The following is a 16,787-nucleotide window of genomic DNA, read 5'->3' on the forward strand; positions in this document are numbered from 1 at the left end:
GCTGACGAACGCAAGCAAAGGATATAGACGCCATTCCGAGGAATCTCTCTCTCTCTCTCTCTCTCTCTCTCTCTCTCTCTCTCTCTCTCTCTCTCTCTCTCTCTCTCTCTCTCTCTCTCTCTCTCTCTCTCTCTCTCTCTCTCTCTCTCTCTCTCTCTCTCTCTCTCTCTCTCTCTCTCTCTCTCTCTCTCTCTCTCTCTCTCTCTCTCTCTCTCTCTCTCTCTCTCTCTCTCTCTCTCTCGACTCGTAGCGCCGTTATAGGGAGTGAGTTTGTTTTTCATATTAGTGGAGTTACAAGAAAACAAGACACACCTTCAGGTAAAAACGAAAGGAATAGCCACGAAAGCCATTCCGAGGCTTTATTTTTTTTTAATTCTGGGTGTTTAAACTGTTGCATATGTTGCGGTAAGTTCAGAACTAATTTCCTCATGCAACCATGTAGTGATATTAAAATTAACTGTTTGCTCTTCTTTACATGCGATTTAAAACACAAATCATTATATTTCAAGACAAACAAACCAAAATGGCGGAAACATTGACGATTAACGTTTACTTTTGATCCCGTGATCTTTGTTTTAGCCTAACAGTTTTAGTTTTATATAATAATGTTATAATAATATTTTGTTTTATATATTAGGCTATTATAGCCTTACTGTTGTTTAAGTGTTCAAGTTCGACATACCACAACAAATACTGCATTCAGATTATCACACCAGTAGGCTATTAAACTTCACAAAATACAAAAGACTAAAGTCAATGCTGATGCGCGGTTCTAATGCGCAATAACGTTACACCCGTCATGCACTAAAAGCCTGTCTAACAGCGTCTGGATACTGGACTAAGTTATCTTTCGAGTCTTATTGCTCTAATACTGTCAAATACACACAAGGTTTACATAAACAAAGTTGGTTATGTCTAAAGTGAAAAAAATCTGATTGTCAAATGCGTGTATATTAGACTCGTCACGGGCAGATCTTAAAGTGACAGTAGCCCTAATAGTAAACATGCAGCCGCTTGTCCTTAAAGCGATAGTTACCCAAAAATAAAAATGATATGTCATTATTTTACTCACTCACTCTAATGTTGTTCCATACATGTATTAATTTCTTTCTTATGCTGAACACAAAAGAAGATATTTTGAGGAGTGTGGCTAACCGGGGGCGGTTGCTGGTCCCCATTGACCATAAAAAACTATTATGGAAGTCACTGGGGTACATCAACTGTTTGGTTACCCACATTCTTCCAAATAACTTTTATTTTCAACAGAAGAGGGAGACTTATTCGGGTTTGAAATGGCTTGAGAGAGTAGGCTAAATGATGACAATTAAAACATTTTGGAGAACTATCCCTGTTAATAAAACAACAAAATACAAAGAGCAAATCCCTCACTCTTGACTGAGAACTTTAATACTTTAATAAGAATCAATGTACAATTTATACAGTGAAGTCTATGTTGTGTTTTATTTTCATATTTCATATCATTTAATGACTTTCTTCAATGCTGTTAAATACACATAGACCTACTGTAGCTGAATAAATAAAGCACTGTTTATTTCATTTGTATATTATAAATTACAAATGAAGGGGGGGGGGGGGGGGGCAATACAAAGTCATCATCAGATCACCGTTTCTATTTGTTCATCTGCTGTTATAACTCATGTACAGCAGCCAAACAAAACTTAAAGTTAATAATTTAAGGGTGAAGAGCCCAACTAAAACACACACTGATCTCCATAATGGTGACTTTAATTATGGTTTTCTCCTTCTGTGATTCTGCTTGTTAAAGCAGCACTAGGTTACTTTTCTTTTTTTTTGCTCTCGGGGTCCCCCTACAGTTGGGAAACAGTATTGTCCTCTACTACTGTCGTAAACTCTTTCATACATGCACGTGCATTTGTTGACAACCATGATAGCCCTGAACACTGTAGGAGTTCACATGCAGGTGTTCTGCTTTTGTCGCGTGTGAAATGTCTTCATCCAGGTACAGTGGCATATATTTCAGCATGTCATGATATGAATATAATTTCATGGGTTTTATTTTTTTTTCAAACGACAAATGATCGCGATGCTCACGTTTACAAGCCAGTGTCATTATAGTAGCCTAGTCTATTGGTTACCGTTTTACTGAATCTATATGATACTTCAATGCAATGTTTGAGTGGTAGATATAATAACCATATATCGTCAATATTATAATATCAAGCTACCATAGATGAATCTGCAAATTTTACAAATCGATTTGCATTATAGCTTGTTTATTTGTTTACAAATAAACAAATATCACAGACATGTTAGGTATCCTAAAATATGATTTTGTACATCTTATATATTTACTTGCAAGAATGTAGCCCCTATCAAACTTGTACACGCCCTTTAGACATAGGCTTTCATTTGATATTTGAAAGTCCGCATCGGTCGAGCATAGGGTTGCCACCTTTGATTTGTGAAAAACCGGGACATTCAGATTATTATTATTTTTTGGGGTCTGAGTCTGAGTTGTAGGTTGTAAATAGTATTTTCTTTAACACTGGTGGCTCATCCGACTTTGTTGTGTTATCCTCATAGACAGTGGTTATCCTCCTCGTCCGTCTCTCTCCCCATTTCACACAATAGATGTAAATAGACAGTTTTTAAAAAGCTAGCTAGCAACTAAACTCACACTGTATCATCTTGGATGTGTGTTGATGCGCGCGTTTTAATTTGAAACCAGGAAATTCTACTTTAGAAGTAACGTATATTTTCACAAAAAAACGTGTCCCGGGAAAGAATATGAATTTTCTGGGACTGTCGCTCAAAAAAGAGAATAATCCCTGGAAAACATCGGGCACCCCTCCTCCTCCTTCAGCTCACGCCAGCGAGGAAATGCTGGCCCAATGTTGATCCTCGTTCTGCCTTTAATACGATCACTTTCTCGTTTCCTCTTGTTGCTTTCCTCCGACAAAACCTTTGCTTTCTTGCTTTTCTGTGCTGCTTCGGCCATGACTATAACATTTGGCAAACAAACGCTAGTTTGGCTCGCACGTCCGATTTTAAGGAAGTGGGGGTGGTGGTGGAAGTGACGTATATGCCGTAAAGCAGTCGAATTTTGTAGTTCTCTTTGTTCGCCGGTTACTACCCGAAACCCGAAGTTTAAAAGTACGATTAAAAACGCTACAGACCCCGTCGGGCTATGGCAGACGTGTCATTCAACCTATTGTAAGTCGATGTACCATCACAAGAGACTTGGAAATATATTATTAAGGTTGAAAAGTAACCTAGTGCTGCTTTAACATCAGGTGTCTTCAATGTTGGCAATAACATATATTTTGTAATTTTTACTCATTTTAAATGGTTAACATTTAAGGAATTAATTTGATTAATTATTACTCAATTCTAATTTGTTAAATTTAATTAATAATATTGCTTGTAATCTGTTGCCTCATTTTTATTAATTAGATATAAATAAAATCTATGTTTTCATTTTTACAGTGTAGGCCTAAATAATAAATAAATAAAAAGAGTCTCAGTAGCTTCTGCAGCACGAAAACAAGTATGTAGTTGTTGTTGTTGTTAGTCGACACGTGGGTATGACATCATCGTTTCACAAAATATACGGATTGGCTGTACACACGAAAACGCAAGCGTGTTGTTTTCAGATTTATGCACTCTGGGACCCGGTTTCAGTCTCCCAAAACGCCGGATCCGTCTGGACGAAACGCTGATACGATACGATACAAAGTTTGTAGTGACACCTTAAATAACTTGCGTGCGCAGCAAGCACAAGTTGTGATTTTTGTTCTTTACATGCTTATTAGTGTCCTCTTTGATCCTGGAAAATCTGAAGAACGGACACGTCTCCGATCCGAAGATATCTGCTAAAGGTAAGGCGTTCACTTTTCTGTGCACACTCCACAATGAACTTATTATCCTTAAGTGACTGTTAAACGTAAGTGGTACCATCACAAACGTCATTCTGTGCTCTAAAAAATTGCATATTTCATGGTATTGTGTCATGGAAGGTCAATGCAAAATCTAGAGAAATGTGAGAGGTGGCCAGCGGGGGAGACACACTGCACCCCGGTAGAGTTATTACATCTCACGCTGTTTAGTTGTTCAGTGTTATGATAACAGGTTAAACGTCGTAATTAGCCAGCATAGGACGCAATTAAAAATACAATTTCATATTTATTATATTTAAACTGTGTATTATTAATTAATTATTAATATATTAAATATCTTGTTTAAATATATGTTTTATACATTTTATCCATTGCTAATTTACATACAATTTATGAATTTAAATGGATGAATAAACAAAAATTGTTCCCCAATTGTCATTTTCTTAATTTGTCTGTATTTATTATATTTGCAATGCATGGTTATTACCTTTCCATCATTAAAAATGGGTGTCTCAACTGTACCACATAGGTACACAGTTGAGACGGAGTTGACACAAAAAGCACCTTATTTTTATTCGCTAATTGTGGAAAATATAAACTACCTATTATTGATTGATAATATATTAGTCTACAAGCTAACCCAGTCAACACGGTGATCTCACAGTGATCTCATCATGTGGTCACAACGTGAGCAATGTGAGTTCACAGTGAGCTAAAAGTGTAACCTCACAGCGCACTCACTGTGTGCTCATGGCCGTAATATGAGCTCATCCCAGCTAGAAATGTTATTGTTCTATGAATGTTTTGAGAGCATTATATTATGTTATGGTTTCTGTAGCTAATTTTATTTTTGTTACCAGAATGTTCTCCTAAAAAGTAGGATAACAGTCTCTAAAAACATTTTAAAAATGTTTAGTGATTACATTGATAGAACATTATCCCCTAACATTATTATAAGGGTTTAGCGGGAAGTTTCCCAGCAGACACAGGACTGATCCTCTTAAAAGAGGTTTAGATGTCGAAGTTGGTTTGAAAGTAGTTGTTTGGTTTGGTCACCATTATGGAGGTCAGTGTTTGCTTTAGTTGGGCTCTTTGGCCTTGACTGTTTGATGTTAGTTTTTCTCGGATTGTTGTGTTTGTTAAAGAAAGCGAAAATGTGAAATATATACACAGCAAAAACTGTGTTCACATCAAACACTCCAGTGTTAAATTAACACTCCTGGGAGTTTATATGAGTCCACACTCAAGAGTGTAAAGTGTTAAAATATGAGTGTTAAAGTTAATGAGATAAGTATTAGTGATGAACACCTGATGTTAACAAGCAGAATCACAGAAGGAGAAAATCACAAATTGTAAGCCACCATTATGGAGATCAGTGTTTGCTTTAGTTGGCCTCTTGACCCTTATATTATAAACTTAAGATTGTGTGTGCCTGCTGTTATTATAACAGACAGATGAACAAAGAAAAAAAGTGATCTATTGGTTAAGTTATGACAATCATAATTTGAACTTGATCACTGACCCCTTATTTCTGATTTAGTTTTAAGTTGTTTATTACAGCATAACTGTGATTCTACATAAATATCCAGAATTTTTGATAAATAAATACGGAACAATTTATATTAAAGTTGTTTTGAAAAAAAAAAACTTTCCTTTTAGGCACACACAGACATGAAGATTCAGTCTATGCATCTCAACAATGGTGATGAGCAACATATTCAATTAGGAATAGGAAATTACTTCGACAAATCAGATCATAATTTATTAATTCCGCAATGCATGATGGGAGCCATTAATGAGTTGATTGGTGGCAGCCACTGCAACATGGTTTATTCTTGTCACCATTGTTGAGATTCACAGGCTGATTATTGATGTCTGTGTTTTTGATCAGAACAACTATAATTGGATTATATTAAAAATACTGAAAATCATATGATTTTGAAATATAGAGCTGCTGTATTAACAAGTTAACCCAAACTATCTAAATATATTTTGATAATTTCAGATCACAATATGATTATGCCAAAACATAACCGACATCATCAGATCACAATTTCTCTTTGTCCGTTTGACTGTTATTAATCAGTAACAGCAGACAAGCAAAATCTAAAGTTAATAATTTAAGGGTCAAGAGCCCAACTAAAGCAAACACTGATCTCCATAATGGTGGCTTACAATTTGTGATTTTCTCAAATTTTCTTTTCTTTTTTTTTGTAATAAGTGAAGCTAGTAATGCTATTTGTGGAGTTGTTTAATAAAGTTGGATCCTGACATCAGAAAAATGTTTAGACGTCAACCCAATTTTAATTTTCAACCAAAATTTGACATCTGAGTGATGTTGGAGTCCACGTCCAATAACATTTTTAGCTGGGATGAGCTCATATTGTGACCATAATATGAGCACACAGTGAGTGCACAGTGCGGTTACACTTTTAACTCACTGTGACCTCACATTGTGATCATGTGGAGAGATCACTGTGAGATCAAAGTGTTGACTGGGAATTTAATGTCATGTGGCATTTCATGTGGAAATTCACTTATTTTCAGTATACAGCTAAACGCGCCTCCGTGTGGACAGGGCCTTAGCTAATTTACATGAACGTAATGAAATGTCTTTTAAAAAGGTTAATTTGTTTTTCCAAGCAAAATTTACTATGCAATTAATTTAATGAATTACTAATTAATCAGGCCTACATTTTGGGTTTGTACATGTATCATGTAAAATATTTTGATCAAGAGATATCATCGCAAAACGAATAAAGAATTAACTTTATTTGACATTATTAAATTAATCAAAGTGTGTGATCATTTGGGGAAAAATATGGTTTAGCACAGCAAAATCCCCAGTGTTAAATTAACACTTTTCATAGTTTATATGAGTCCACACTCAGAGAGTTATAAGTAACACTGAAGCAGTGTTAAAGGTAATGAGATAATTAAGTGGTTAGATATTGAGCAGCCTCTCAGTTTCACCCTTTTCCAATAGTGCGTCCAATTTGCATGATGTATGGTTGTAACTTCCATCAAACTGAAACCAGTCATCGTTCGCAAATCTTCTTGTTTTATGTATATGATTAAAAGCACAACATGATGTATCTCCTCATCCTCCAGCATCGAAGATGTTTTGAACTTATTTAACAGACTAAAAAACAAACAAATTATTGAAATCCCACCTGTTACTAAACAATAATCAATTCGATTTTTCTTAACATTTATTCTTTACATTATTTTAAAAATTGAATATAAAATAGGGCTGGGAAAAAAAGGTCAAATCGCAAATCAAGTTTTTTATAAAGAAAATCACAGATTTTTTTAGGGGGAAAAATCGCACAGCTCTAATTTAAAATTATTGTTAATAATAATGTCTTATTATTAATAATTCAAATAATATTACAGCAAAATGTGAAAATGCATTTAATAAGTCAACACTGTTGCCAGTAATTTACTGTTAATTGTACAGTTCTTTACTGTAATCTACAGTTTGTTACTGTAAAATGCACTAAATTGAAACTCGAGTTAAAACTAATTTAACTTGCAGAAACCGACTGCCATTGACCAACTGTCATTTAAATGTATTAACTAATATGTGTAATGCATTAAAACATGAGCAAAGTATTACTGTGAAATTTCATTTGAGACCACTAAAGAACTTTTGTACATAAAAAGATTTCCACTGGACGAGCAACTACACAGTCACCGCCTGCTGAACACCGGCTGTTAACAAGCAGAATCACTGAAGGAAAGAGGAACACAAGAACAGAAAATAGAGAAACACAAGAACTACAACTGACTTCCAGCCATTACACATTATTACACGTATTATTAACCAGTATGACTTTATTTCTGTCATACATCTACAGAAGTAGTTATTGAGATGTTTAATTGAAAATGTTTGATTTGAAGTTACCATTATAGAGATCAGTGTTTGCTTTAGTGTGGTTGCTGATGCTAAATCAAGTTTATCTCTTGCTGCTTGAACTGTGTTTTAGCAAGTCACATTTGTGCACACAAAAAAGTTTTTGAATGATTGTGGTTATATTGATTATGATAAACTCATCATATAGCCTGTTCATTCTGTAAGGAATTTATTCTCACTCATTCTGAGTTTAATTCTCAATCAAAAGTATTACATTACAACCACTATGACACCACAGCAAAAAAAAAAAAGAAAACTTTTTTTAACACATGCATAACCAAAAATGACAGAGCTACACTGTCTTGTCAAAACACAGAAATATCACAAATTAGCACATGCATATCAACAATGGTGGCAGTATTTTTTTTATTATCATTCATGCAGCAGTGCATGATGGGAGTTTATACCATCCTGGAACCCAGAATGCATTGCGACATGAAACTTTTGATCGTCACCATTGTTGAGATTGTTGAGATGTTTATTTTGTTTGTTTTGTTTTTACTTCAACCCATTATCATTTGAAGTGTGATCCACCTGTCTAACTCTAACTCCTCCTCTCTCGTAAAAATGGGAGGCTGGGCATATATGAGGATGTCCTTGACCTTTGCTTTGTCTTGTTTGTTTTCTCTCTCAGTTGTTCAGTTGTTAGTCTTCTGTCCCTGTCTTCATGGCTGCCTCTCTGTTGGTTGACCTGTCGTGTTCCGTGTGCACTGAGCTCTTCACTGACCCTGTGTTATTGAGCTGTGGTCACAGTTTCTGCCGTCGATGCATCTATGATTACTGGAGCTCGAGCAGATCCAGAAGATGTAATATCTGTTGGCAGGTTTCACCAACGCCACCGGTGTCCAATCTGAGCCTGAGAAACACCTGTGAGTCTTACCTGAGAGAGAACAACACGAGGAAAGAGAATGGAGAACTGGAGTGTCAGATACATAGAAAGATGATTGAGCTGTTCTGTCAAACGGATGATAAGGCTATATGTTCAATGTGTAAGGACAATGAACATGAATGGCACGAAACACAGCCGCTACAACAGGCTGTACGTCAACGCAAGGTGAGAAATTTTGTTCTTTAAAGATACTTACTTATGTAATTATTAAATGCTTAGGTATGGCAGACAAGTTTATTGCCAAGAATTACAACCCAGTGGGCATTTGATGTCAATTTATCATCAATATGACATCAACATTGATGTCAAAATGACGTCATGAAATAGGTCAAAAATGAAAGTCATATGGACGTCAAAGTGTCTATCAATTTGATGTCAAGATTTTGACCTCTGTTATTTTGATTTCATGCTTTGTTGGCATTTTATGTCAATTCAATATTTATTTGACGTCAAGATGTCATGATGTTGATTTCCTACCAGCAGGCGCAGGATATAGACTACGACATCGGTCAGACGTTGGATTTTGGTAAAAAATGAAAGTTGGGTTGATGTCTAAATCCAATGTTTGTTTGACGTCAAGCTCCAACGTTGGGCAGTCGTTGAATTTTGGTTGGAATAAACCAAACAAAAAGGTGAAATGCATGGCCGTACACTTATTACCAGCTTCACTAACCAGATTTACTTTATTTAATTTCCGTAAAGTCACCATGATGGTGGATAGCCTTTGCTTTAGTTGGGCCCTTGACTCTTTAACCCTCTGGAGTCTAAGGTGTTTTTGGGGTCCTTGAGATGTTTTGACATGCCCTGATATTTGTATTTTTTTCAGTTGCTTATAAACATATTAATGGCAAAGGTGTAATTACACTCTATTTAGCACGAACATGGCTATCATAATATGTGAGCAACATATATGTACATGTTTGCATTTTTGAGAGAATATTATTTATGCGTGGTTATTCAAAAAACTCAAACTTAAATTGTCTGATATAAGACCACAAATGACCAACTTCACATATTCCCACAATACTTTTGACTAATGGATCTTGTCGGCTAGAGTATTTACTTCAAAATGATCTGAAAATCATCCGGGCTAATCGTTCACATTAAACAATAGATTGATTTAAATTTTGTAAGACACTTTTTGTTTGGAAAGGCAATATGCAGGTGGGCGTGAATGATCCAACAAGGTCATGAATAATGTCCTCATTCACACCTGAAGACAAAGACCTGCTAATGCTGCAGTGCATACTAATGAGCCTTAGGTGTCACTGTGGCTACAAGAAAAAATGCAAAGACAACACAGAACACACACACATATATACATACATATATACATACATATATATACCGGTATATATATATATATATATATATATATATATATATATATATATATATTACTACAGAATTGGTTCAGAGTTGGAAACATCTTGAAAAAAGTGTATTTTTCCACAAACTGTATGCTTGCAAATTGTATAATATCCAAGGTAAACATTTCTAGTAATTGTGCAGTTAATTCTCATTCGTATTTTCAGAAAGTTTTGGATTATGTAGGCTATCCTCTCCCCAAATTTGTCACTAATAAAACACAAAAATAATTTATAGAGAAGGCTTATATTGACCTTTTAAGATTTTGTTTGCACCTTGTAAATTAGGTTTTGATGTGGCAGTAAAAGCTTTATAAATAATCTATCCAAAACGAAATTTTGTCTTTCATATTTCGTCTGTAACATATGGTCTTTTATAATATATATTAGGGCATAAATGTTAATTTGCAGTTTAATATGTTGCTTATACAAATACATTTTATTTCAACGTATTCAGTTGATTTTTACTCATCTCAGTAGGCAATATAGATAGTTTGCTAAAAGCGAAACTCGCGCGAGCTGTAGTAAACAACAGCATGCGCCGTTCATTCATTCAAACACAGAAACGCGATTCAAATTTAAACAGTCTTTTGCGGTTTACAGACACCATTTCATATCGCGATTAGAACAAAGCACTTACTGATGATCTGCAGCTGGATCCGTTGTTCGGCTACTCCAGCACGTTTGAGGTAAAATTTCCAGAATTATCACGATATTATTATTCCTCACAGCGAGCGTGTTGTCCAGCTGTTGTGGGCGTTGACTGGTTTGCGTGTTGCTTCAGATTATCTGCGTTTGAATAGCAGCGCGCTCTCGATGGGCGTGTCACATTAGCGGAGTAATGAGGTGGCAGAAAGATAATGAGCACAGCTGATCTCTCGCTCTTTTTATATAGATTACATAAACAGAGAATAATTGTTTTAGTTTTGAATTAGATAATTTAAAACTACACACTTAAATGATTATAGAGATATATAGCTCATGTCTGAGTGAATAGTATTCGCTGAGATTTGTTTAAATTTAGAAACGTGCTTCAGAAAAAAAGTTCACGGAGACGGAGAGGCATAAAGCACTCCCTGTTTACTTTCTTTATTTTACAAAAGCACAATGTTTTATTTCGATTGTAAGTGGACACATAAAAAAGTAGACATTTAACAGCTTATTTTCTCATATTTCTTAAGGCTGTATGACCAAAACTGACTGAGTATTTTAGGTCTATTTTGCTGCTATGTAAAAAAAAACGAGCAAAACGCGCCCGCGCGTTTGCCGACCCCAGGGGGTTAATATAAAATTTTCTCTGGCTGCTTTAATTGTGTGTTTATAAAGCACAATTGTTGTAGCTAATAAAGCCATGAGAAAATGAGGTCAGGTGATGTTGGTTGTTCATTGATGTAATTGCCTGATTCTCTGGTCTTATTCAGTGTCTAATGTTTTAATTATATAGGAATAAAGTCATTTGAATCTGAAGCATATCTAGTGGTATTATATAAATATTATACTTTTAAAAAAACAGAGTGCAAAAAAACTTTTCATCTATGTCATTACTTAGACACACTCAGACATCAAGAATCAGCGTATGAATCTCATCAATGGTGACAATAAAAAAAATCAGATCAACTCTGAGCATAAAACAAGCTACAAAAAAAATCCAGCTGCATAATTTATTAATGCCGCAATGCATGCTGGGCGATATGGGTGAGTTTTGATTGGTAGTACCCAGCATGCACTGCAGCATAAAGCATTTCATTGATTTTCACCATTGTTGAGAGTCATACACTGATTCTTGATGGCTAAGTAATAATGTAGAGCAAAAAGTTTAATGCACTGAATGTTAAAAAACAACAACATTGCTCTCATGCTGTAAAATTAAATGGGCTCTATTATAAAACAACATTGAAAACTCAAATCAGGTATAATCAAAACACTAGACACTGAATAATATCAGGGATTCAGAAAATAATATAATTATAACTTTGTCAGTATCATCACCTGATCTCATTTACTCATAGCTTTTTTTTGCCACAACAATTGAGTTTTATAAACTCACAATTATAGCAGCCAGAGAAAAATTTATATACTTAAAAAGTTAAGGGTCAAGAGCCCAACTAAAGCAAACGCTAACCACCATCATGGTGACTTTAAAATACAACTATCGATTACATTAAAACGGAAATTAAATAAAGTAAATCTGGTTAGTTTTAAGTGAAGCTGGTAATAAGCGTACGGCCATGCATTTCACCTTTTTGACATCAACCCAACTTTCATTTTCTACCAAAATCCAACGTCTGACCGATGTCGTAGTCTATATCCTGTGCCTGCTGGGAGGAAATCAACATCATGACATCTTGACGTCAAATAAATATTGAATTGACATCAAATGCTAACAAAGCATGAAATCAAAATAACATCACAATAACATCAGCAGAGGTCAAAATCTTGACATCAAATTGACATCGACACTTTGACGTCAATATGACATTCATTTCCTATTTCGTGACGTCATTTTGACATCATTGTTGATGTCATATTGATGTTAAATTGACATCAAACACCCACAGGGAAATAGGTCTAAACAGATGCGTGTAGTGTATCTTTTTGTGCAATATACATGTGTACTGTATGTGTAATATTTGTGTCTATCTTTAAAGGGTAAGCTGAAAGATGCTCTTCGTTCAGCTGAAAGGACCTTAATGTCATTACAGAACGGTACGTCACGGGATAGCAAAAGCTGCAGGTACATTAAGGTGAGGTTCAATGTATTCCACAGATGTTTACTTTACAAAACTTCAGCTATAGCTTTTCAAGTTCCACCCAACTGAGCACTAGTATGGGACACCAGGTCACAGGCTGGTGCATCAATACTTCAATTTCTATGAATATTGTTTCTTTATATACATTTTTATTTCTACTTTTTTTTCATTAAACTCTGTGGACCCAAGAGCCAAGTTAAACCAATATATACTTGCCAAATAATTATTCCAGTCTATGTCTCCAGTCAAACCGTCTTACTTTCTATCAAATTATATACATGAAGAGATCAAAAAATCACTTCAGCTCAGCGCGAGCACAAAACCCATTATACTTTTTGGCACTTTTGCCAAAACCCATTATAATCAATACACTGTTTACACTGCTCAATTAATCTATTACATCCTGTTTGCACGGCTAGTTATGTTGAAAGCATTTGTGAACATAAGAAGATGGCTGAAAATTATTACAGTAAAACCCTACCAACATTATAAGTTTAAATCTTTTTTGGACAACTTTAAATCTCTCATAAAGTAGATTTTGTGAGGACAGATCAGACAGATTTGTTGTAAGGTCATTGAGCACGGCTTGATATTTATTCCTCTTCTGAGATTTGTGTGGATGATTAACAGTTTTTTACATGCTATCCCCACAGTCTCAAACTCATATGACAGAGAGGTGTATCAGGATGGAGTTTGAGAAACTCCATCAGTTCCTCAGAAAGGAGGAGGAGAGCAGGATAGCAGCTCTAAATGAGGAAGAGAATGAAAAGGAAGCCAATCTGGAAAGAAGAATACAAGGAGGAATACTGTCTCTCTCTGACAGAGTTAGAGAACTGGAAGATCTTTCTGAGGACGATGACATCACCTTCCTGAAGGTCGGTTCACATACACACACTGTGGTAAATCCTGGACTTCATCCACACTGAGCTCTTACACAGCTAAGACAAAGCTCATAATTTATGAGTTCACAATACGGTCCAACCGACAAGCTGTGACTTGACTGCTCACACTATACGTCTGAAATAAACACGCAGGGACCCTCCAAAACCAGAACTGTGTGTTTATTTCCGAAGAAACATGCTTTACTGGAAGAAACACGCTACCTTGGTCGTATGTCTCTACAATTCTCTGAGCTGAAATGTAAAAAAATATATATATATATATATAATAAATACAGTATATTATACTTCTATGTATTGTCACCGTAGTTTAATTTCTGTTTTCGTGCAGGCGCAGTGATATGAAAAATACTAGGGTAATGGGTTTGTAGCTCTGCTTCAACAAATGACGCATGTCAAAGCTAAAATTCGTCCCGAATTTAAAAAAAAAATGTATGGCTGAGAAATCAGCTCAAATTCAGATGAAAATCGCAGAGTATGCCCGGCTTTGATTTAACATTGTGTGTTTCTGTGTTTCTCAGAATTATTACGACATTATGAACAGGTATTTTTTTTATTCCCACGTTACTACTATTCTTTCAAATTATACATGAGCTTTAAGTAAAATTCAAAACTGATTATGTGAGGTTTGTTTTTTTAGAGCAAAATACACACTCCCTGATACAGAAACTCTTATTGATGTTCCCAAACATCTGGGCAACTTGAAGTACCAAGTGTGGGAGAAGATGAAGGACGTCTGCCCTTACTGTGAGTACTAGACTAGATCATTCCTGTAAGAACTGCTCAGATGATCAACATACGTGACTATTCCCTGTTCTCCTCAGATCCTGTGATCCTGAACCCAAACACATCTCCAGCAGACGTGTGTGTGTCAGATGATCTGACCTCTGTGACCTCGTGTCTCCATCAGCAGAACGAGCTAAACCCTCTTCCTCTGCACAGGATCCGGATGGTGTTGGGAAGTGTGGGATACGGTGATGGTGTTCACACATGGGATGTTGAAGTGGGAAACAGTCGGCACTGGAGCCTTGGAGTGTGTCTTGGATTGGAGGGAAAACCTCCTCAACCTTTGACCCCTGAAAACGGCTTCTGGGGTCTCAGACGTGATGGAGACTCGTACAGAGCGATGACCGCTGGAATGTCAAGATTAAACATGAAGGGAAATCCAGAGGTAGTGAGAGTAAAGTTTGAGTATTATCGTGAGAATTTATTCCAGGACTTGGGTCTCCAGAAACCCTTGAGGAAGGTGAACTTTTCTGATGCCAGGAGAAATTCATATATTGCAGGATTTATTGTGCCATTGGAAGAGAATCTCTTTCCCTTTGTGATCCCAGAGGATCAGTCCATCCCTCTGCGTGTTGTTCCAGATAAAGTTACTGTGACTGTTGAACAGAAACTGTCGTTCATGGAGAGACATAAAGTCTTGATCTTCGTTTGTTTGAGTTTTGTCATGGCTATATTGATGATTCTGACATGGAAGAAAGAGCAAATGAATATCTGAGGAAAAGGAAAAAGTTTCATCCTGCTGGATTGTCACGAACTGTTAGTGGTAAAAAAAAAAATGGTGAATGGACTGCATTTATATAGCACTTTCACAGACCCAATGGCCACCAAAGCGCTTTACATATTGCCTCACATTCACCCATTCATTCACTCATTCATACACCGACGGCGGTGTCAGCCATGCAAGGCGCCATCCAGCATGTCGGGAGCAGCTGGGGTTAGGTGTCTTGCTCATGGACACCTTGACACTTGGTCAGGTGGAACCGGGGATTGAACCACCAACCTTTCGGTCTGTAAACAACCTACATGAACCACTGAGCCACTGCCGCCCTATGTGTTACTGTTAGGTCAATGTGTTTTCTCTATTCAGTAGAGCTTAGTCAGGATATTATTTCATTTCTGAGAGGAAAAAAGTACAGTTTATTCACTGGATTATATTGTTGTTTAACAGTTGTGATTGTGCCAATGATCTACCAAAAAAACGTGTTTCCAAAGAACTTTTAATAGATACATTTTGAAAGTTGTGAGTTTTGAAAATGACATGTGATCTAGGATCTTTATAGTGGATATGAGATGCCACATTTAATTTTACCTGGATAAAAATGAAGCTGTGAGGAACAGACTTTAAACCGGTATAAACAGTTTTTCTTTACCTTCCTTAAGTTTCAACTCAAGGCGATGTGCAAGATCATTTTGTTTGATTTTACGTAAAACTTGGACTGCGATCTTGCCCGCATCATCACTGTACTGTTGTATCATACAATCCACCACATCCATACAGTCAGATTCCTCCAGCTTTTCTCTGAGAATAGGAGTTATCTCTGACGTCACTCCATTCCATAGGTGCTGTTTGAATTCTTGGAGATCTGTTTCAACAAGCTCCTCAAGTGCCTCAGTCATCACTCTTTTAGTGGCGGCAAAATGGGAGTAAAAGGACAAAACAGTCTTGACTGATCTGGGACCATCGTCCAACAGTCTAGCGGACATCAATTTATCAGACAAATAAAAACGAAACTTTTGGGTTCATCTTTATTAGTTAATTTACATGAATGTAATGAAATGTCTTTTTTTCCCCAAGAAATTTGTTTTCCTAGCAAATATTACTTTGCAATTAATTAAATTAATTACTAATTAATTAGGCCTACATTTTTGGTTTGTACCCGAGTCCCACCACCCTTTTTTATTCGTCATGTAAAATATTTTGATTAAGACATATCATCAAAGCAAAACTAATAAATCATTTTAACTTGCAAAATTATTAAACAAATCAAACTGTGTAATCATGAGGAAACATTTCTGTTTTGCATGGCATAGGCCTATACATTAATCTGGCACACGTTGCAATCAGTAATTTCAATATCTTGGTGTATATTTACATATATATAATAATTTGCACTTAAACATTTACACAGTGCTTACTCAAAGCGCTTTACAGGGAAAGGGGAATCTCCTCAACCACCACCAATGGTAAATATATTATATTGCGTGTACAAAAGCAAAAACAGGCCATTAACATTTTATTTTACTAAAATATTACCACAGTCAGACCTTTTATTATTGTACGAATGTTTAAAATACCATTACA

General features: G+C 35.9%; 1 protein-coding gene across 5 annotated transcripts; it reads left to right on the top strand.

Annotated features, from left to right (window-relative positions):
• The first annotated feature begins 252 nt into the window (after positions 1 to 252).
• LOC307001033 (zinc-binding protein A33-like) lies at positions 253 to 16,480 on the top strand. 5 transcript variants are annotated; one of them, XM_079617130.1, is made up of 8 exons: positions 253 to 318; positions 3,795 to 3,860; positions 8,429 to 8,848; positions 12,699 to 12,794; positions 13,454 to 13,675; positions 14,221 to 14,243; positions 14,340 to 14,446; positions 14,524 to 16,480. In XM_079617130.1, the coding sequence occupies exons 3-8, from the start codon at positions 8,462 to 8,464 to the stop codon at positions 15,198 to 15,200; spliced, it is 1,512 nt and encodes a 503-aa protein (XP_079473256.1). In that variant the 5' UTR covers positions 253 to 318; positions 3,795 to 3,860; positions 8,429 to 8,461; the 3' UTR covers positions 15,201 to 16,480. The 5 variants fall into 5 exon arrangements, with proteins under 5 accessions (XP_079473256.1, XP_079473258.1, XP_079473255.1 ...); XM_079617132.1 differs by having other exon boundaries at positions 285 to 318; positions 8,618 to 8,848; XM_079617128.1 differs by having other exon boundaries at positions 306 to 405.
• The last annotated feature ends 307 nt before the right edge of the window (positions 16,481 to 16,787 follow it).

The sequence above is a fragment of the Phoxinus phoxinus genome, assembly GCF_949152265.1.
Source record: "Phoxinus phoxinus genome assembly, chromosome: 6".
In the NCBI taxonomy this organism is placed as follows: domain Eukaryota; kingdom Metazoa; phylum Chordata; class Actinopteri; order Cypriniformes; family Leuciscidae; genus Phoxinus; species Phoxinus phoxinus.